Source organism: Anabrus simplex, chromosome 4, assembly GCF_040414725.1.
Source record: "Anabrus simplex isolate iqAnaSimp1 chromosome 4, ASM4041472v1, whole genome shotgun sequence".
Lineage (NCBI taxonomy): Eukaryota > Metazoa > Arthropoda > Insecta > Orthoptera > Tettigoniidae > Anabrus > Anabrus simplex.
In genome coordinates this window covers 40,234,452-40,257,092 of record NC_090268.1, presented here as the reverse complement: position 1 = coordinate 40,257,092, position 22,641 = coordinate 40,234,452, and the positions used below count along the sequence as shown (strand labels likewise).

The window sequence follows — 22,641 nt, the reverse complement described above, 5'->3', positions numbered from 1 at the left end:
GTAAGTCTTCAATGCTAATTCTCATTAGTCACTTTGTTCTTTCTCGTGAGGTAATTTCAAAATATCCCCCTTTTCTGTGCATTTATTCTTTATAATTTATATGTCCTTCAATTCACTGTCTACACAAGTATTTTTTCACCATTTTTTTTCATTCCCCAGCTGAACTATATATATATATTAGGAGGCTCCTTATATGAGGGTTACATTAAAATGTTAAGCGATTTCAATGCACCCCCTCCTCAATTTTTTAAATTTCCAGTATATTTTGATAATGTGCTAAATAACATTATTAATTAATTAGTTAATATTAACTCTTGCCACACTGGACCTAAATCTCTATATATAAAATAAGAGTTTTGTCTGTACATTGCTCAGAATTTGAAAAAAAAAATTGTATTTCTGTATCGGTCGTGTCCACAGTAACAAGAAAATGCATTTTTTAATTTTCCGTAATTTCTGTCTGTATGTATGTATGTATGTATGTATGTATGTATGTATGTATGTACACGCATCACGAGAAAACGGCTGAAGAGAATTTAATGAAAATTGGAATGTAAAGTCAGGTGATGAACCGCTACAATCTAGGCTATAAATTATTTTAATCACGCTGAGTGAAATGGTAGTTTAGGGGAAGGCCTGAAATTTTATTCTCAAATATTTATGTTATTAGTGGTCGTGTCTTAATGAAAATCGCTACAAAAAGATGGGAAATGATTCACTACAATATAGGCTATACACGCTGAGAAAATTAGTATTTTAGGGGAAGGCCTAAAATTTAATTGACAAATATTTATTTTATTAGTGGTCGTATCTTCACGAAAATTTGTATGCAAAGTCGGGGAATAGGTCCCTATAATCTAGGCTATCAATAATGTTATTTGCATTGAGTGAAATGGTAGTTTAGGGGAAGGCCTGAAATGTAATCTATATATAAAATAAGTGTTTTACCTGTGCATTGCTCAGAATTTGAAATTAATGATATTTCTGTACCTGTCATGTCCACAGTAACAAGAAAATGCATTTTTTACTTTTCCGTAATTCCTGTCTGTCTGTCTGTCTGTCTGTCTGTCTGTCTGTCTGTCTGTCTGTCCGTCTGTCCACGCATCGATAGAAAACGGCTGAAGAGAATTTAATGAAACTCGGTATGTAATGTCGGGCGATGAACCACTGCAATCTAGGCTACAAATTATTTTATTCACGTTGAGTGAAATGGTAGTTTAGGGGAAGGCCTGAAATGTAATTCACAAATAAGTTATTTATGTTATTAGTGGTCGTATCGATAAATACTACATAACCAACATAACTTTAGTTATGTCGTAAGTTAACTTTAGTTATGTCGTAAGTTAACTTTAGTTATGTAAGAAGTTATTAATTTTCCAATCACTTATGTCTTACACATTGTTACCGTACTGCATATAATCAGAGATATTCATGAATTTGGATTTTTGTTACTAAGTCCATATCAGCGCCGAGTCACGAGAAAATGGGTAAACAGAATTGAGTGAAAATCGGTATGTAAAGTCTGAGAATAAGGAACTACAGTCTACGATATAAATAATTTTGTATGACGCCCTAATATCACAGAGTCGAAAGAAAACTAATGTGAAGGCCTGCAATATAGAAAGCTCAAACTATCAACAATAACATTACATTGACCATTGTTTGTTTTGATGTGCTTTTTGTCTTCTGTTTCCACTCATCCCCTGTGGATAGGATTACTGCAGCGTACCGAGTTTTTTTAAATTTGCTTGATGTCGCACGGACACAGGTAGGTCTTTTGGCGACGATGGGATAGGAAATAAATAGGGGTGTGAAGGAAGCGGCCTTGGCTTTAATGAAGGTACATTCCGGTATGACTGGTGTGGAAATGGGAAACCACGGAATACCATCTTCAGGGATGCCGGCAGTGGGGTTCGAATCCACTATCTCCCGGATGCAAGCTCACAGCTGCGTGCCCCTAACCACACGGCCAACTCGCCTGGTCGTACCGACTGTAACAGCCTGCCCGTGTATTGGCGGGAAGTAGCAGGGGAGTTAGATAACTTTCTTCTTTAGCATGCCATTCCACTGGTTCATACATTTTCTGATATTACTGGTACGTAACACACTGGTTCATCATAGTATTCGAACTATTCAATCCCTACTCTGAGGCACTGATTGGAATGAGTAGTGTGCATATTTAACGGAATAATGACAGAGGAGTGTTCACGGCAGTCTGCGACCTGGTTATTCCAGCTCTGGAACTTTGGACTGCTGGATCGGCACCGCAGTACTGTTCGTTGAAAGTGAGAAAGTGTGCAGTTTTTCATTTGATCGAGTATTTTATATGATAACATTGCTTTCAATCGCTACATTCCTACTGACGTTTTTGTAATGACCTATGTTGAATTCAGTTAGGAAAACCACCAAGTCAGTCTTTCTGAGAATCCCGTTGCGAAGCACAGGTACATCAGCTAGTATCTTAATAAGACTACACTACTCAAAGAAACTGTGTATTCTTCTATTCTCATAAATAAGTGAAATCAACATATATAATTTTGCAAATATAGTTAAGCTAGTGGCCTGTCATAGCAATAGCTGCGAACAAAGACTAAAAATGGATGTGATGATACAGGAAGCATGAGAAAAAATAACGGAAAATATAGTGAACTCAGGAAGACCACTTACTTGCCTTTAAACTGACACTTATGTTGTCAATATAAATATGGAATTTTTAACATTGCCATTTGCCCTATCATAATCTTCTCATGCATACTTGTAACAGCCATGAATCAATTAAACAAAGTAGGCTACAGTTCACTGTAACTGATTGCATTTGACTGCCCTATTCATTGACTGATTTTAGTATTTCATTGCAAACTATGTTTTTTGTAAAAATACCCTTCAGCTTTGAGGAACTGACCCTGATATGGCGTAGTTATAATTTTAATGTTGATATTCCTTGCAGCTTTAAATCTACTAAATGCCACATATAACTGACCACACCGAGATAAGTAAATAACTATTTTGTCACAACTTTGACCATGTGCTTTGTTAATGGCCATTGCAAAAGCAAGACACGACAGGAACTGCCTCCTTTTGAATTTGAAAGGCAGGTTACTGTTAATAGACACCAGACCAACCCAAGGTACATAATTATCTGATTCTTGGAAGCATATGTAATGAATTCTAATTTTATAATTTTTTCGTACATTGCTTATTAGACCAAAATGGAGCAACAACTTGCATTCTGATGATAACGATTTCACAAGGCCATCTATTGGACTAAAAAAGAAAGATCTGCATAGAAAACTTTCACAGAGCCCTCTACTGGGCTGGCATACAAAGGGCACTAGGAAAGTTTTGCAATGTGAGTGAACGCTTTAGACTTTTTCAAAATAATTTCCACCACACTCAATATACTTCTCCATATGCCGAAACCAGTCACTGAACCAACTCTGCCACTTTTCTTCGGTTACATTTTCACACTGTTGATCCCATGCTGCCAGAAGCTCCTCGTTGGATGAAAAACGCTGCCCTTTCAGCTTCATCTTCACTTCTGGAAAGAGTGCGAAGTCACATGGGGCAAGATCAGGGCTCTATGGAGAGTGATCAAGCACAGTCAACCCTGATCTGGCAAGAAGATCCATCGTTACATTAGCACGATGTGCTGGAGCATTGTCGTGATGCAAGAGCCAAGTGTTGAGCCGTGACCTTGGATGGAGCTGCTTGAGAGCCTGGATGACCTGAGGCAGACAAGTCTCACTGTACCACTTCGCAGTAACTGCCCTTTGTGTTTCTAGCACAACCCGAGTCAGGATGGCCCGTTTAGTGAAGAATACTGCAATCATCCTTTTCTTCACTGACCTTGACTTTCGAACAGTCACCGGAGTACCCTCATCTTCAAACAGCCACACCTTGTTCTGGGATTTTGTTGGGACATCGTAATAATAAGCCAAGTTTCACCACTTGTAATGATACTATTGACGTTATACGAAGTCCCCTAACTGTTTTAGCATTTTTTGGCACCATTTTACTCGATGTGACCTTTGTTCCTCTGAAAGTAAATGGGGTACCCAAAGGGAACAAACCTTTCTAACATGGAGATTCCCGTGTAGAATTAAATGAATAGCTGGTGCAGGGATGTGGACGGTCTCTTCTACCTGCCGATATGTCAACCGCCTCTCTTGCTGCAATATTTTCCTCACAGCTTCAATGTTTTCCTCAGTCACTGATTCAGACGGTCGCCCAGAACGAGGATCGTCTTCAACCCCAAAATTTCCTCTCTGGAACTCTTTGTACCAGCGGAAAATTATTGTCCGATGTGGACAGTCTTTCCCCAGTACAGGAGTCATTTCCTCCAAGCACTGGTCAACAGTTAATCCAGAAGCAAAATTGTAGCGGATAATTGTGCAATATTCACCTTTAGACCTCACTGACATCTTAACTTTCTTTCAATCCCACTGCTTCGTAACAAATGGTGTGAAGGTCGCGTCTTGCTGCCTTCTAGACCAGTTTTCACCCCCCCCCCCTTTTCATCCCTCACCATAACAGGGGTGTCCAGCCAACCGTTTTTGGGTATTGCAAACCTTTCCTAGTGCCCTTTGTAGAAAGATCAGCAGAGACAAGTTTCATACAGCCATCTACCAGCCAATGTAGTTGACAGCAAGAACTTAAGCATCATATTATTCAAATAAATTATTATTTTACGCAAATAAAGGACTTAATGAAAGGCATATTATTTTTCTAGTAATCCTGAAATGAAGACCTTTCTTTTGATATATAACACATGGGCATTAGTATTGCAGTTTTCTCGCAATTTTGGATTACACGTTCAAATTATATATATAAAATGGATGAAATAAAGTATTACTAGAGAACGGAATATTTCACGGTCATGAATTTGATGAATTTTGAGGAAACATAGTTTTGTATATTTAATTACTATTGATATAAAAACTCCAACCTATTTTTTAATTATTTATTTAAACTTTCAAAACATCGCAAATTTCATATAACTGAACAAATGTGCTATGTTTTTGCAAAAAAGAAAAGCTGCAAAATTTCTATTTCAAACAATTTAATATTGTTTCGATGGTACCGAGTTCATGCACAACAATCAATTGTTTGTAGAATGCAGGTCGATAATACCAAAATTGAATTGAAGGAAGACAAACTATGTGAGATGTTGACATCATAACCAGAACTATCTCCACTTAGTGGGTTGCTTACATTTATTTATTTATTTATTTATTTATTTATTCATTCATTCTAGCGCTTAACACTACAATCGTAAGGCACTTATTGTTTTACAACAGGGTGTGGGTGAAATACTTGCGAGATATTTCTAAGTTATTTTACCAGTGAACAGAGAGGTTAGTTACAAAATGAAACCATTTTCTTCTCAAACTCAGAAGACAAAGACACTAGGCCTTCAGTATGAGAATTCTGGTAAGTAGTGTCCATGTCAAACTGATCTATTACGTTTTGCAAGACAAAAAAACTCTTCACCAAATTAAATTTGAAATGTATTTACTAACCACAAATTGTATACGTATATTTCAGATTCAAAAGAATTGGTAGATGATGAGCTACGGGCTATGCATGACTTCTCAGACAATCCAGACTATTGTACTGAGAGTTCAAGTGACAGCGATGCTGAAGTACCTCCACGAAAGAAGTCCAGAGAAAGCTGAAGCGAGACCTCAAGTAAAAATAACAATCTACATAATACAGCGGACAAGAATAATATGACATCTGGAAAATTGCATTCATGAGGAAGTGCGGCATCCATTGAAGAAGATGTGCAACCAGGACCATCTAATGAAGAACGCAAGAGTACAGAGGGGGAGAATGAGGTGCAGGAAGATGAAGAAGGAGAGGAAATATTTGTTATGTAGCATAATCCTCAGGGAACACATCAGAATATTTCCTCCATTGTTGGGAGTTATGATAAAGTTGAACTGAATGACAAACTTGTCAGCGCTTCTCCATATGACTTCTACTGTAAATTCATTAACAATGAGCTTATTACTCTTATGGTGGACAAAACAAATTTGTATTCAGACCAAAAACTCTCTGTGGAAGGACATGCTCCGCTCATGGACTCCAACGAAAATGAAATGAGGAATTTCCTAGGTATTATACGCTACATGGGTCTAGTGCATATGCCACACATTGCAGATTACTGGAGTACATTTCAATTAATTAATTTTTTAAATTAATCAATACTGATCTGCGTTTAGGGCAGTCGCCCAGGTGGCAGATTCCCTATCTGTTGCTTTCCTAGCCTTTTCCTAAATGATTTCAAAGAAATTGGAAATTTATTGAACGTCTCCCTTGGTAAGTTATTCCAATCCCTAACTCCCCTTCCTATAAATGAATATTTGCCCCAGTTTGTCCTCTTGAATTCCAACTTTATCTTCATATTGTGATCTTTCCTACTTTTATAAACGCCATTCAAACTTATTCGTGGTATACAGGAACGAAATATGTTCAACAATGAGCCGAAATAGATTCCAGTTGTTATTAGCAATGTGGCACTTCTCTAACAATGAATAATGTCCCCCTGGAGACAGGCTATTCAAATTATCTGCTCTTATCACTATGCTAGTGGCAAAGTACAAGGAGCTACTAATACCTGGCCAGACAGTCTGCATCGATGAATCTCTGATACCCTTCCGTGGAAGACTGATAATAAAACAGTTCATCCCAAACAAAGCACACAAGTATGGGGTCAAAGCTTTCAAACTTTGCTGCGCAAAAGGTTACACCTGGAATATAATAATATATGCAGGAAAGGAAAGAGATGGAGGAAGATCTGTCCCAACAAGCGTAGTTATGGAACTTGCCGAAGATTTTTTTGGAGATGATAATTACTATACGAGCTTGGAATTAGCTATGACACTGCTTGATCATCAGATGCATCTTTGGGGAACTCTGAGAAAAAATAGGAAAGGTATACCAAAGGAAGTTGTTGAGAAGAAACTGAAAAAAGGTGAAGTGATTGCAAAGAAGAATGAAAAAGGCATAACTGTCCTCAAATGGAAGGATAAAAAGGGACATGCTTATGATGTCGACAAAACATGGTGATGAAACTGTAGAAGTAGAAAGAAGGCGTGGTAACATCCGGAAACCAACAATGATTCTCGATTACAATGAAGGGAAAGGTCATACAGACTTATCTGAACAGGTGAGCAGTTACGTTTTGTCTCTGAGAAAATCTCTAAGATGGTACAAAAATGTAGCGATTGGGCTACTTTTTGGTACAACGTTGGTCAACGCACATATCCTGTAAAAAAAAAAAAAAAAAAAAGTAACAGGAAAACCCATATCAATAACAAATTTCAAAGAAGGTGTTGTTATGGAACTCTTGAAAAAAGAAAAAAAAAAAAAAAGGAAGAACCTAAAAGAGAGGAGGAACAAAGCCCACCTAGGCCAAAAATATCTGCAGGGCATACGTTACAACAGAAGGAAGGTGAGAACAGGAAGGTACGAAAATACTGCAAAGTTTGTTACCAGAAAAAAATGGGTGGACTTATTCCATCTCAAATATTGTATATATTGTAAAACGTGTATTTATTATTTTCTATGCAGAAGTGTTATCAATAGAGCCCAGATTTCCATGCACTATCAATCTCAAAATATGCATGTATTCATGCACTATCAAATGACGGAACATGCACAATAAACTGGAAAATATGCACTATCAAACTTTAGTTCTACATTGTATATTTTCACTTCCCTTTGAATCATTGTATAACAAGTAATTTCTCCACATTTTCTTCATTTAAGTTCATTTGTTTATCTGACAGAACATTCCTGAACACAGAAAATGAACTTTCTACGTCACAAGGAGTGACAGGTTCATACTTAAATGAATAAAATTAACTTAGAAATTCCTTTCCGATAGCTGCAGTCGCTTAAGTGCGGCCAGTATTCAGAAGATAGTGGGTTCGAACCCCACTGTCGGCAGCCCTGAAGATGGTTTTCCGTGGTTTCCCCATTTTCACACCAGGCAAATGCTGGGACTGTACCTTAATTAAGGCCACGGCTGCTTCCTTCCCACTCCTAGCCCTTTCCTATCCCATCGTCGCCATAAGACCTATCTGTGTCGGTGTGACATAAAAGTAGCTTGCAAAAAAAAAAAAAGACATTCCTTCCCTCAATCCAATTAGACACGAGGTGTCTTCCTAGACTTTTAACAGATGGCATGACACGAACACTTCACAGCACAGTCCAACACTAAATTACAATTTGAAGTGTGTAAGGATGCTGTTTTACAATTCCCTTCTTTTCTCAATTATTTTGGCCTCAGACGTGAGAACAGAGAGAGTTCGGAGTTCAGGGTAGGAAATTCCAGGAAAACGAAACAGGATTCAGTGCAAAACCAAGGTTTGTATGTTCCTATCTTAGTAACGAGGCTTCACAGTAGTGAGATTCAAGTTTTGATTTCTTCATCTAACATAGACAAGAAAAAAGAAATAGCATTTAGTAATTTAGGGTTCAGTTTTTACTGGGACACCTTATTTCTAAGGATTAGAGCGCTCGATGCAGGGTCTTCCCATTTTTGTCATGTTTACTCCAGCAACAGATAAGGAAGTGCTTGGATAACTGGATGATAGGACCTCTATGCATCTAAGTTTGGTTGTCAAGTAGTTTACCAGTACCAGGAATACATTTTCTTTCTCTCTCAATAATAGACAAATAACGTGGATGTACGGTCCCAAATTCTTCAAACCCATGTTCAAAAAAGGCACTATCATGCAAGTTAATGCATGCCTCAAAGTCATAAGAAAAGTCATACCTAGGTATAATGTCCAATTATTCACTATTAAATGCAAAATTTTTGAAATATGCATTATGCATGAAAAGACAAAAACATGCAAACCTGCACGGAAAAAGTACGGTTGTTTGAAATTGATTAGTCATAAATTGAATATTTGCAAAGTTTCACAAGTGCAACGAGCCTATTTAGGAACATGCAGTTGCATGGAATTCCGGACTCTAGTTATCAGAAAATAAATGTTTTTTTGTGAACATGTATTTCTATAAATTATTTCCTATTTACTTCTTGCCAAATGCTCAGTGGTAATGTAAAATGTTGCTATGTTGTCAGTCGTATGGCTTTTAGTGCCGGGACATCCCAGGACGGGTTCGGCTCGCCAGGTGCAGGTCTTTCTATTTGACACCCGTAGGCGACCTGCACGTCGTGATGAGGATGAAATGATGATCAAGACAACACATACATTGGAATTAACCAATTAAGGTTAAAATCCCCGACCCGGTCGGGAATCGAACCCAGGACTCTCTGAACCGAAGGCCAGTACGCTGACCGTTCAGCCAACGAGTCGGACTATGTTGTCAGTGAATGTTATCATTTGCAAAATGCAAATACGCTCATGTTTACACTATATTTATTGCTATAAGGGTAGAAATCAGCTCAGGTATGGGTGCAACAATTTGGAAGGAATCAGTGTGGCCTATTGATTAGGTAAGCATAAGCTTGGGGTGAAAATAGGAATCACAGAAAACCATAACCAGGTTTCCTGATTGTAGGATTCAAACCCACAATCTCCAAAATCTTGAGCTTGCGAGTTAGCTAACCCGGCACACCTAAGCGCATGGCTAAACTGATTGGACAAATACTCATATATTGCCAATAAAAGGAGGTTGGATTAATAAAAAATTAAGACTATATTTTGGAAACCTAGCATCCCAGGATTTGCTACGAGGCCATAGCGGTACGCTAGCGTAGCGAATTCAACAGCTCAGTGGTCCGCTGGCCCAGCAAGGAAAGTCATATAGCAACACCTGTCAGCAGTGCTTTGTACCGCCATGGCCTCATGAGAAACTCACTCAGCGGTACAATGTACCGATCTGGCAGCCAACGTGTTAATAACTTGCTTTGACAGGTTTTGGTGCATTTGAAGGTGGATTTGAAAGTAATATTGTTATATTATGATAATATGATTTTAGCTCTAAAACATGCACACATCGCCCATCACTCTCATTATTAAGGTGAGAAGTCTTAACATAGTAGATGTACTGGAAAGTGTATCTAGAATGTGTGCCTATTGTCGCCTGTCATTTTGAATTGCGTAGTTGTATTGGTCTTTTACATAAAGGTATAGGTAGCTCCTTTATGGTAAACAACCCGCTAAGTTGAGATAGTATTGCAGGCTAACCACAAGCCTGTGCTTGCATTTGTTAGAGCACTCTTTCATGAGTGTTACAAGGGATTGCTTCTTGATTGTAACCAACTGCCCACCTGGCGGTCATGATCATTAAAGCATCAAGTCTATATGGTTTGACGCTATGCTTAGCCGGTTCGAGTCCCGTTGGTCACAAACAGTTTCACCATCAGAATGTTGGCCAGCAGTCTTCATACGGAGTGAGGATATATGGCGCTGTTGAAGGTGAATAATCTGTCGGATGGGGACGTAAAGCTTTGAGCAGATCCCTTTGTATTATTCGATAGGAATAGGATACATATCAACACCAAGTTTCACCCTCTCTCAACCTCATCACATTATCATCATCATCTTCATCCCACATCCTAACGCTCAAGTCTCCCTTGGGCATAAAATAGAAAGACCTGCCCCAAGCCAGCTGAACTTGTCCTCAGACATGACAATGATGAAAAAGTGGAGTACAACAGGTTTAGTTTATGACGTACAGAGGAAGTGGAAAAGACACATTTCAACTGAAAATAAACTTGGGGATATTTCGGTATGGTTAGAAGCAAAGTCCAGAAAATCACTTAATCGTCTAGCGCAAGAAACAAATATATCCATGGGGTCAGCCCATAAAACAATCAACCCGCTGAAATTTTGACTACATTAAATAAGGTTTATGCAGAAACTTCACCAGACAGATTTTGCTGCAAGGATAAGGTTCAAGTATTTTGGTTCTTTGATGAAAATTCACCTTTACGATACTATAATTATTTATTCCATTCAGAATAACAAAGTTACTAGGGCATGTTGTGTCTGTTTAAGAGGCATCCTCAGCCATAAAAAGAAACAAAAAAATACACATACATTTTTAAAAAACAACACTAAAATCTCTTCTATAGGCCTATAAACATATCTTAGTTTTTGGTGATAAGCTAGTCTTAAAAGACTGTAGTCAAATGTGCCACTATGGAGACATATGAAATTTAAAGTAACGTGCATTCAATTAAAAAGGATTTGCACCACTGAGGTGTTTTTTTTCACAAGTTGTGTCTTAAGTATTTATGAAATCTTGATTAATAGATAGTCTTGAAAAAAGGTTTTTATGCAGCACTGATAGGTATGAGACAAGCTATACAAAAATGCTATTCTGCCCTTAAAATTAAAATTGTTCCAAAATAATATTAGAGTGGTTTTTTTTATAATTGCTCAGTTAAAATATTAAAATCACAGTTCTAACACATGGCTAGCAAGCTGCAACTTAACATTCTTGTTGTTGAGTAAAATTGAGCTTAAATCCAGAGGGGAACTTCTCTCAAGGACTCTTGTAACTTAAAGTTGAATTCTTGGGCTTGGTTGAATTGGTGACTTCATACATCAAAATTAAGAAGATTCCACTGAAGTTAAAAGGGGGTGCTTGAAGAATAAGAATAAGAATAGTAAAGAGTTATGAAAAATCTGAAAGATAATTGAAAATTGCTTGTGCGATTGGAAATAATGAATGTATCCAAGTACCTACTTCCTTGCCAGTCTTCCTTCGACGTGGCCAGCTTGCGTGCGGCCTTGTGTTGGACTGAGAACAGCTGACTGTCTGCTGCAAGTAGCAAGTGTTTGGGCGGAGGTATGAAGGGGTAGAGAAGGATGTGACTGAGAAGAGGGAGTAGGGGAGTGTACTTGTTACAGTAGGTTTTTGCTCATTATGAAAAATGTGTTAATAATCTCCTCAAAAAAAGGATACTGTATTGAGATTTTATATTATTTTGTTCAAGTTGCCGTTTGGGTTATATCTTTCAGTGATGTGAATAAAAATATTCTCATAAATATTTAACAGAACACTGTTATTAATTGTATGGAATGTAGCCTGATTTGACAAATGTAGCCTGGATTGATATTTACCGGTTACCCGTTTTGGATTTAAAATAAAATCGTAAATAAAATAAAAGATGCGGATAGGATACTTAAAACTTAAAGGTCTAAATGACAACTACAGACAGGAATAGTGTGGAAAGCGGACTTGGACCCTATGAGGCTGTAAGATCGTAGGATGTTGTAAGGAAAAGAACGTACTCGCCCATACCCTTCGTATAAAATATAATTAGAAAAACAAGAACAGAAACCTATAGAAAACAATTCGTGAAAAGGAACAAAATACAACTGCAACTTGAATCTTGAACAATAAACCAGATAGGATATAACAAACAATCTTCTGGATGGTCCATCAAAGGACAACTACAGACTTTTCTTGTAATTTCATTATACAGAGCTACTGGAGGCAACCTGACGGAAAATTAACACATTGCAACATAAAGGATAAAAGAAATTTTAAAACAGGAAAACCTCCAAACAAAAGGTGGCCTCGTGTAACACAAGGCATAAATGAAATAGCCCAAACTAAGATTCGAGGTGATTTCCTGGCAGGATGAGAACATTTACATTTCGCGAAATTTAACAAGAAAGGCCGAAACACATGAAAGTTAAATTTAGAAAGGAAAAAACAAAATCACATATTACAAAATTTTAAAATAATTAAACCTGCTTACCTTAGGGTAGGTTGGCCCCATAGGCCCGGACTGCACGCACCGCGCGTCCGACCCCGTCGAAGATCGAAAACGAAAGACGACAAGAAAACGGTAGCACACGCGTACCTCACATCATACCAGAAATCGTTCGATATCAAACCGCCAATCGGAAAACACCTCCATGTTAAACCAATTACAACACTTCTAATTACAACCAATTACAAAAACCCTAACCTTATATGGGCATCAAGCAAACGACAAGCCATGAAGAAATTGCTGATGCAACAATTGAACCATCAATTTCTTACACGTGTCAGTATAGGGAGTTCATTATTAAACTGGACCAAAATTTTAAAACATAAAATCAGCAAAACCAAATTAGAAAATCTGCAAGTTTTCTAGTTATCACTGGAATAATTGAACAATCAAATAAATATCTTAAATATCTTGAGGCATTTTTAAAAAGTTCTTTAACAGTCTTATCCAATAATCTTTTGGCCTAGGAAAAAAAATAACATAACTTTCTTGGGATACACAAAACATAATAACACATTTTTCCTTCAAATGTCCAAAGAGTTTGTTTCTAAATAATTTTCTTTCAAAATAATTTTCAGATAGTCTTTACCTAGAAAAAAAAAATTCTTGAGATACACAAAACATTTTCACCGAGAAAACAAAATAAAATTACAATTTCTTGATGTATAGGAAACACCCTTGAGATCGCCGTCCAATAGTTCGATTCATCCAGAATAAAAACTTAAACGTTTTCTTGCAGCTCACGTACCATGTCACCCACTACGGGTTACATGGAAAATAGATAAATCCTGTTCTATTAGTGAGAATGAATGGTTAAATCAGACACATGGGTGATAGCTGAAAATCTGTTATTTTTTAGTATTGGTATGCTCCTGACAGCAAGTGAGAAAACTGCATTAGGTCTGATCTATATGACTAGCCTGACACTGTATGCAAATCAACTAATAATCATGGTATTGTAAAGGTGGAATTTCCTCAAGGAACCAAAATACAGTACTTGTATTAGGTTGATAATATAGGTTTTAATAATGAATTTTATTTTGTGTAAGGATAAGGCTCTGTTAACTGTTTGCAATGGAAATTTGGATCCACAGCTAATGTTTATGTCTGACAAGGCTTGATTACATCTTTCTGAACATGTAAATTCTCAAAATATGGGATTGTGGAGTACTGAGAACCCGTATATTGTACAGTAAATTCCATTACATCCCATTAAAACAGAGACATGGTGTGCGGCAGATAACTGAGCTTAAATTTTTCAATGAGCACGTGAATTCAAATGTGTGAGAACAATTTTGACACAGGAAGAAATGGATTATGGATATTTTCAACAGAATGGTGCCACAATCCACACTGTTCTTATTTCTATAGACACTTTACGTCCATATTTTGAGGACCAAATAATTAATACAGGTTTACAGCTCTCTAGATTAGCAGACTTAACTTACTGTGATTATTACCTTTGGGGAACCCTACAGGGCAAAGTTTACCAAAATAATCCTCATACTATAGAAGAACTAAAGGGTGAAATTACACAAGCAATACAGTCTATTACCATAGTGGAATTTGTATAAAATGATGTGAGGCATATTTTACTGCATGTCTTATGGCGACGATGAGATAGGAAAGGCCTAGGAAGTGGAAGCAAGCGGCCATGGCCTTAATTAAGGTACAGCCCCGGCATTTGCCTGGTGTTAAAATGGGAAACCACGGAAAACCATCTTCAGGGCTGCCGACAGAGGGGCTCGAACCCACTATCTCCTGATTACTGGATACTGGCCGCACTTAGTCGACTGCAGGTATAGACCTCGGTACAGCATTTTTAATAATAATATTTAAATTGGGGTTATTTATTCTGTAGTTGCTGAATGACTTGATTTGCTATTAGGAACAGAACACATCCCACGCAGGGAAGTCTGAGCTGGGTTACACTAATATATTTTCAGCATTTTGACACTGGCTTCCCAGAAATGGCTAACAACAAAATTATCCAAAGTTTCCTCGTAAAATGTGACTGATGAACATCCATAATCTACATGAAAAATTGGTTTAGAAAAGTATAATTTTATCTCTGGCAATTTTGTGGGGTTTCACTTTACAAATATAAAAACCATCTATATTAGATGGATAATGTCTAAATATGTTTCACCCTATCCAAAGGCCATCATCTTCAGTAGAAGCTAAAACATTACATATACATGCAAACAAATAAAAACACCAAAAAATGAGTGGAACTAAAAGATAATGATCATAATTAACATATTAAAAAGACATGTGAATTTTGAGGTGGAAAAATCCTCGTCTAAAAACTCTTCTGGTGTACTTGCTAATCCTTTTAAAAGTGGAAATCTGTGTTGCATGATGTAGTGAGACCATCAATAAGGGGATAATGAGTGTGCATCATTTGTTAGAAGGCTGCCGTCTCGAGTGGTATGACCTTGTCAGTCTCATGTCCCTATTGACACTCTAGCATGCAATTATGAGGGGCGTTCAATATACAGTGCAACACATTTTATTTCTCGGCCAATTTTGGTTTTAAAAAATTGGAATTCTGTTGGGACACCTTTGAATATTCCCGCTTCATCTCGTAGAGTTTCATTAATTTCTAATAGGTGGCAGTGCTATAACTAGCCTTCAAAATGGCGTCTGTATCGGAGGTGTATACCAGAGAGCAGTTATCGAGTTTCTTTTGGCAGAAAACCAGGGCATCACAGATAATTCATAGGTGCTTGCAGAATGTCTACAGAGACCTGGCAGTGAACAAAAGCATGGTGAGCCTTCTCCACAACAACATAACACCTAATGGTTTCATAAGAAAATATTTTCCACCTGATCGATACCTTTTTATTTTGCCTTTGGCAATTTATAATATCATTAAAAATAACAGTACATGTTTTGATCACTTGATGCTTGTTGTTTTAAGGGGCTTAACATCGAAGGTCATCGGCCCTTTCGATCACTTAGCAAACATCATCAGCTGTATACACAAAAGCTTAGATAAAAAAGCATTAAAGCAAGGACATAATAAAATCTTTGTTGACTTAAAAATTATTTAAAAACTATTGTTAGTAAAGGACGTAAGTTAAAAAACTTAACTTATTGAGCTAAAATGTCTTTAGTATCTATTTAAGTCCTGAAGGCTTAATTAAAATCACTTATTGTTTAAATACTAGAAGTGTGTGTTGTAATCTTGAAGAAATGTTTTAAAACTAGAATGTGCTTCTTTCTTTGAATTCTAGTCTTCTTCCTAGTCTCATTGTACTGTGCTGGAAAATGTATAGAAAAGGTTGATCCACTTGTTTGTCCTTTTCTAAGTTCAAAGGGTGGATTCACTGTTTGTTTAAGCTAGGAGTTGTAGTCACAGACATTTCAGGTTAGATAGCTTGTTGTGCGATCCCTGTCCAATTCACTTTCTTTACTCCCTGTCTTTATGGGTGTGGGTCTTATCTACTGTTCTGGATCTGGTGTAATAGTACAACAAGCTGAAATGTCTGTGAATACAACTACTAACTTAAACCAACAGTGAATCCACCTTTTGAACTTAGAAAAGGACAAACAAGTGGATAAACCTTTTCTATACATTTTCCAGCACAGTACAATACAATTAGGAAGAAGGCTAGAATTCAATGAAAGAAGAAGCACATTCTAGTTAACAACATTTCTTCAAGATTACAACACCCACTTCTAGTACTGAAACAATAAGTGATTTTAATTATGCCTTCGGGACTTAAATAGATACTAAAGACATTTCAGCTCAATAAGTTAGAAGTTTTTTTTAACTTTTTACAATTAACTTCCTTGTAACACCCGTACACTTACCGCCGCAATCACCCCCCCAACCCCCCCTCCAACCTATACGTCCTTTACTAACAATAGTTCTTTAAGTCAACAAGGATTTTATTATGTGTTTACTTTAATGCTTTTTTATCTAAGCTTTTGTGTATACACCTGATGATGATCGCTAAGCGATCGAAACATGTACTGTTATTTTTAATGATATTATACATTGGCAAATGCAAAATAAAAAGGTATTGATTAGGTGGAAAATATTTTCTTACAAAACCATTAGATTATATCATCGATACGACTATGAAGTGGATAGTTTGTAAAACATAACACCTCACGTAAGTCTGAGCAGGCGAAAGGAGCTCGCAAAACTTCAATGGACTGTTCTTCCTCTACCACCCTACAGCCTGGATCTCGTGCCTTCTGACTTCCATCTGTTTGGCCCAATAAAGGATGCACTCCATGGGAAGTACTACGTGGATGATGGGGAAGTTATCGATGCAGCACGACGTTTGCGTCAACATCGACCAATCGAGTGGTACCATGCAGGCATACAGACCATCACATTATGGTGTTGTAAGGCTGTAGCAAACCACAGCCAGACGACTGGAGTGGGACATGGATGATGACGATGATGAAGGCTGTAGCAATGAACGGAGATTATGTTGAAAAATAGGGTATTGTAGCAAAAGGATTAGGGAATAACATGGTGTATTTGAATCCTCAATAAAACAAACTTGCTTTTAGAAAGAAAAAAAATGTTGCATTATATATTGAACTCCCTTCGAAAAACTAGGATTTTTTGATGATGCTTGTTGTTTAAAGGGGCCTAACATCTAAGGTCATCGGCTTACTAGGATGCATGAAATGGTGTATACCAACATCAACATGATTGCAAATGCCACTGATGATATGTATAGCGTATGAAAAGACATTTATTACACCGACACAGATATAGCGTTACATTTGTTAAACAGTAACTTTTTCTCGGACATGCATTAAGTGTATTTCCTACATTCTATACACTGCTGCTTCAGTTGCTTGTCCAGTGTAGCTACACATATACAATGGAAGGACTTTATTCTGGCAGGTAGACAAGTAACAGCGACATGCATGCCTTCATTTAAGGGTTATATTATAAAGAAATTTACTTTCTGGCTTTCCTATGAAATTAAGGCATTGTTGAGATGGCAGGGTTCCAACAACACAGTTATTAGTCACTACACAACTTCAGCATCCTCCTCACCTAAAGAAAATTCGCAAAGTACTTCCTCCTCTTGTGAATAGAACTCATTAAAAGATAATAGGGTCCAAACAGATGCTACAAAGAGATCAACAAATTAAATCACAAAAAGTGAAACAAGAGAAAGTAGAAAATACCTATATAAATACAGGAACAAGTGTACCAACATGTAATAAAATGGATAAGGATAAGAAAATATTACATACCTTTGCAGAAGATTTGTAGCTTCACTTCTCTCAATTTCAACTCCTAAGTCTTTGAACGCTCTGATAAGTTCTTCAACATCAATTTTTCCTTTAAAAAAGAATGACAAAAATGACAAGAAGGTAGTTATTCAGAAATAAATAATAATATTATACCATTATTACAATAGCAGTACAAAAGTAATGTCTCCTACTGTTTTTCCTTTCAAATCTGGCATTCTACAATACTGCTACGTAAACAATCATCGACAGTGAAGAACTTGCACACCTCTCCGCAGTGGAAGGATTTCTGGTCACGTAACAAACTTGCCATCCCTCCTCTTCCCGCCTCAGTGTGTGGTACGTAGAGAGTGAGGAACACACCATTAAGTTCAACTGTTTTGTCTAAGAGTTATATCTTTCAATTAATTAATTCATTTATTTATTTATTTATTTATTTATCTATTCATTCATTCATTCATTCATTCATTCATTCATTCAAGTTGAAAACAAATCAAAGACCAGAGTTCAATGCATGTTGAAGTTTCATACTCTGTTCAAGGGTTGCATCGACGAGGACATTTGTTTTATTTTTTGAAAAAAGACACCTTATAATAAAAACATTTATTTTGGCAGTGATCACTCACCATTATTCATTAATCAAATTAGTACGGAATATCTGATTTTGAACACAGCTTCATATGAATGAAAAATTTGTTACGGCAGTGATCTCCAACATTTGGTAATGAAAAACAGAAGATTGTATTTGTTTTGTATTTTGAAGAGTATTTCATATGAGCAAAAAGTTTATTTTGGCAGTTATCACTATCATATGCACAAACATCAAGCAAAAAAAAAAGAAGATGTGTACATAAAAACTTATTTTAACCTTTCTGTATGGCTATGCATTGTTATTATCTGGCAATATGGATTTGTCAATAAGACGTCTATTTCAGTTTCTTGCTATTATACAACAAGAGAAACTGTTTAGTCCTCCTCCTCATTCCTTTTGTCGTAGGAAGGACATGGCGACTTCATCAGTCAATCTTCTTGAAGTATTTCTCTGGTTAGCCATGTGGATTGTTGGTTGGAAACTTAATGCAGTATGATTAGCATAATAAAGCGCATTGGACCCCTTGTGCGTGAGCCTTTCGAAGTGCGTGCAACAACCAGCTTTCCCAAGGAGTTGATTTTTGCCACAACGACGAAGAATATCGCTGCTTGTTGCTGGATTCTAGTGGAAATTTTGTATAGGCTACCTGAGATGTAGGACAGTCCACTGGTTTTCTGATTCAATCTCTTTTTAGTTAAACTATTGCGTCAGTCGGCTCAGTCACTGTCCACGTACACCTGTGATCTTGTGCAATGATGCGAAGTACGAACGGAGAGAATACTGAGCTGTTCATCCCAATATAAAACAGATAATTTTGAGTGGTCATGAAGATGACTCACAGTCATAGGGTAGGCTAAAGAGTTGAGCTGAATGAATTGTCAAGTGTCAACTGCAAAATGACCCTGATAATGTTGTGAGATGGATAGTACGCAATGGCATGATGATAAACGGGGTTAAAAGTCAGGTTGTGAGTTTCACATATAGGAAAAGTCCTCTCAGTTTTAATTGCTGTGTTGATGGGTTTAAAGTTCCTTATGGGAATGATTGTAAGTACCTAGGTGTTAATATAAGGAAAGATCTTCATTGGGGCAATCACATAAATGGGATTGTAAATGAAAGGTACAAATCTCTGCACATGGTTATGAGGGTGTTTAGGGGTTGTAGTAAGGATGTAAAGGAGAGAGCATGTAAGTCTCTGGTAAGACCCCAACTAGAGTATGGTTCCAGTGTAAGGGAACCTCACCAGGATTTCTTGATTTGAGAACTGGGAAAAATACAAAGAAAAGCAGCTCGATTTGTTCTGGATGATTTCTGACAAAAGAGTAGGGTTACAAAAATGTTACAAAGTTTGGGCTGGGAAGACATGGGAGAAAGGAGACGAGCTGCTTGACTAAACAGTATGTAATACCAATATAGTTGGTCCATTATTGGACATTATAAATTTTCCAGGTTCGCCCCAGTGTGCTAAGTTGTGCTCATCCGTTGGTAAAACAGCACACCTACCAAGATGCATGGCTAGTGCTTTATCATAAGCAGTATGTTCCGAGCTGTCAATGGAGAGATGGCGTGGAACGACATAAGTAGACAAATAAGTTTGAATGGTGTCTTTAAAAGTAGGAAAGATCACAATATGTAAATAAAGTTGAAATTCAAGAGGAAAAATTGGGGCAAATATTTATTTATAGGAAGGGGAGTTAGGGATTGGAATAACTTACCAAGGGAGATGTTCAATAAATTTCCAATCTCTCTGCCATAATTTAAGAAAAGGCTAGTAAAACAACAGATATGGAATCTGCCACCTGGGTGACTGCCCTAAATGCAGATCATAGTGACTGATTGATTCATTAAACTAATAAACAGAATAACCTAATAGCCTACCTACTGACTAGCTATGTACTTTGTAATTATGTTTTGACTACCTTTTTAACACTGCAAATAAATCCAACTATTATTTAAAGCTCCATGTAAGAAGAGGACAGTGAATGCAAGTGGGTATTATTTTCAAATGAACTGAGAGCAGCAGTCCGTTATGGCATAGGGTACAATTCTTTCAATGTGGCATGGTTCTGTGTCTTACTGCAGCGGAAGTTCAGCTACCCGCCAATGTGCAGTGTACCAATATTGAACTGTCTATGTATTGTGTCTCACTGATCTGTGAGTGTGCCACTCAGCACTGTTTGCTGCGAGTCAGCTGAATCGTTTGCTGTGAGCTTGCCATTTCTTTGAATCAATTCACTCTGACATTTGAATGAATTTATACACTGTTTCATATAATACATTCTGCAGCCAACACTATATAGCAGTGTGGATAGTAGTATTTGGTCCATTAATAGCTTAAGTAGGAAGAAAAGCACAGAGAAGAGGCGCACCTTTTCTTCTTATTTTATTCTTACCTACTTGCACATAATTAGACACATTATTTAATGGTTTAAAGCAGAGTCAGCCAACTGCGTGTACGTGTGATGTCAGGTAACACATCACACACTCTGTTCGGGCAGCGAAACGAAGTACTTAGTACGGTAACTGAGAAGTGAAGGCTAGAAGGGCGAGGGGAAACACAACGTCATTCGTAGGGGGAGGTCCAAGGACTGCAGGTACAATGCTGTATGTGTAGTACATATTTCTCTCTACATATTTTATTGTAACGTAACTTAAGAGTTATAAAGCAAGTTTATCTCTACATATACAAACTAAACTTGTTTTCTGTCGGTGCATCTTCGGAACCAATATTGAACAAAAAATTGCTGTGTTTTACAATATCATGCACTGTAAAAAGAGTGCTAATAGTAAGAAACAGTACAGTTTTAAAACAAAAATAGTACAATAATCTGTAAACTCAAAACATATGTTTTACCTCATGATGTCGATACTCAGTTGCCACTCGTGGGTTTCCTTGATTTTTTGTAGTCTATTTTCGTTGACTAGTTTTTCAGTATTAGGAGTTAATGTTTTTAGAAACACTAAGTTTAAGAGCACACTTCAAATTGTGATCTGACAACTGGCTTCTCTGTTTAGGTTTAGTTGTTTTTAAAATAGAAAAGAGTTGTTCACAGGCATACGTAGAACTGAAAATACTCAACATTCTTGCTGCAAACCTATGCAATCGGGGAAACCTTTTTTGTGAAAAATTTCTATAAAAGGCACACAAATCCTTCTTATTTACAAGTTTATCTCGTAGTTCTCTATCACACTGTAAATCTATTAACTCTATTTTTAGGTCTGAATCAACGTTATCCGCAACAACTGAATATGGCGTGATTAAAAGTTGAAAATCAGTTTCCAGACACTCCAAATTTTAAAATCTAGAATCAAATTCCAAATAAAGTTTTTTTTTATGATTTTGACATACCTATCAATATCCTCAGCCGTAGCACTTTCAAACACTGTAAGCAGTTTTTGAAAATGTGGAATAGTTCTGTTCATGAACTGACGCTCCCACAGACACAGTTTCAATTTGAACGATTTCACTCTGTCAAACATTTCTGTAATTATTAAACCCTTTCCCTGGAGGGAAACATTCAGCACATTCAAATGACCTGTTCAATCTGCAAGAAATGCAAAGTCACAAATCCACATGCGATCTTGTAGTTCGGGGACTGGCACATTTTGTTGCTCCATAAATGTAGCTACATCTTGTCGTGGTTGAAAAAAACGCACCGAGTACTTTGCCTCGACTAAGCCAGCGAAGAGCACAATGACAAGGCAAATCACCAAGTTCACTGTCACTTTCTGCTAGGAATTCCTTGAATTGCCGATGACGTAAGGCCCTTGATCCTATGAGGTTAGTAATTCTAACCACTACGGTCATTACATTGTTCAGTTCAATGCTTTTCGCACAGATTTTCTAAATGTATGATACAGTGAATTGGAACAAGTGTTTGAGCTATATTGAGAGTCTTCATTTTTTGTATTATGAGCCCAACCACTCCAGAATTGCATCCTACCATAGAAGGTGCACCATCTGTTGCTATTGAAACTAGTGTTCCATGGCAAGGAAGCATTTTCAACAACACTTACAATGCAGTTGAAAACGGCTAGTTGGGCCATGTCAGAAATATCTGTGCTCTCGTCAGTTGCTAAGGAGTATGCCCGGAAGCTTTTTGTCAGT

General features: G+C 37.2%; 1 protein-coding gene across 1 annotated transcript in view; it reads right to left on the bottom strand.

Moving 5' to 3' along the window:
* The window catches only part of SCaMC (Short Calcium-binding Mitochondrial Carrier), a 513,715-nt gene that overhangs the window by 433,392 nt on the left and 57,682 nt on the right, over window positions 1-22,641 (bottom strand). Inside the window, exon 3 of the mRNA XM_067145049.2 lies at window positions 17,945-18,032. Coding sequence (XP_067001150.1) covers window positions 17,945-18,032 — 88 coding nt within the window. The remainder of the gene's footprint in view (window positions 1-17,944; window positions 18,033-22,641) is intronic.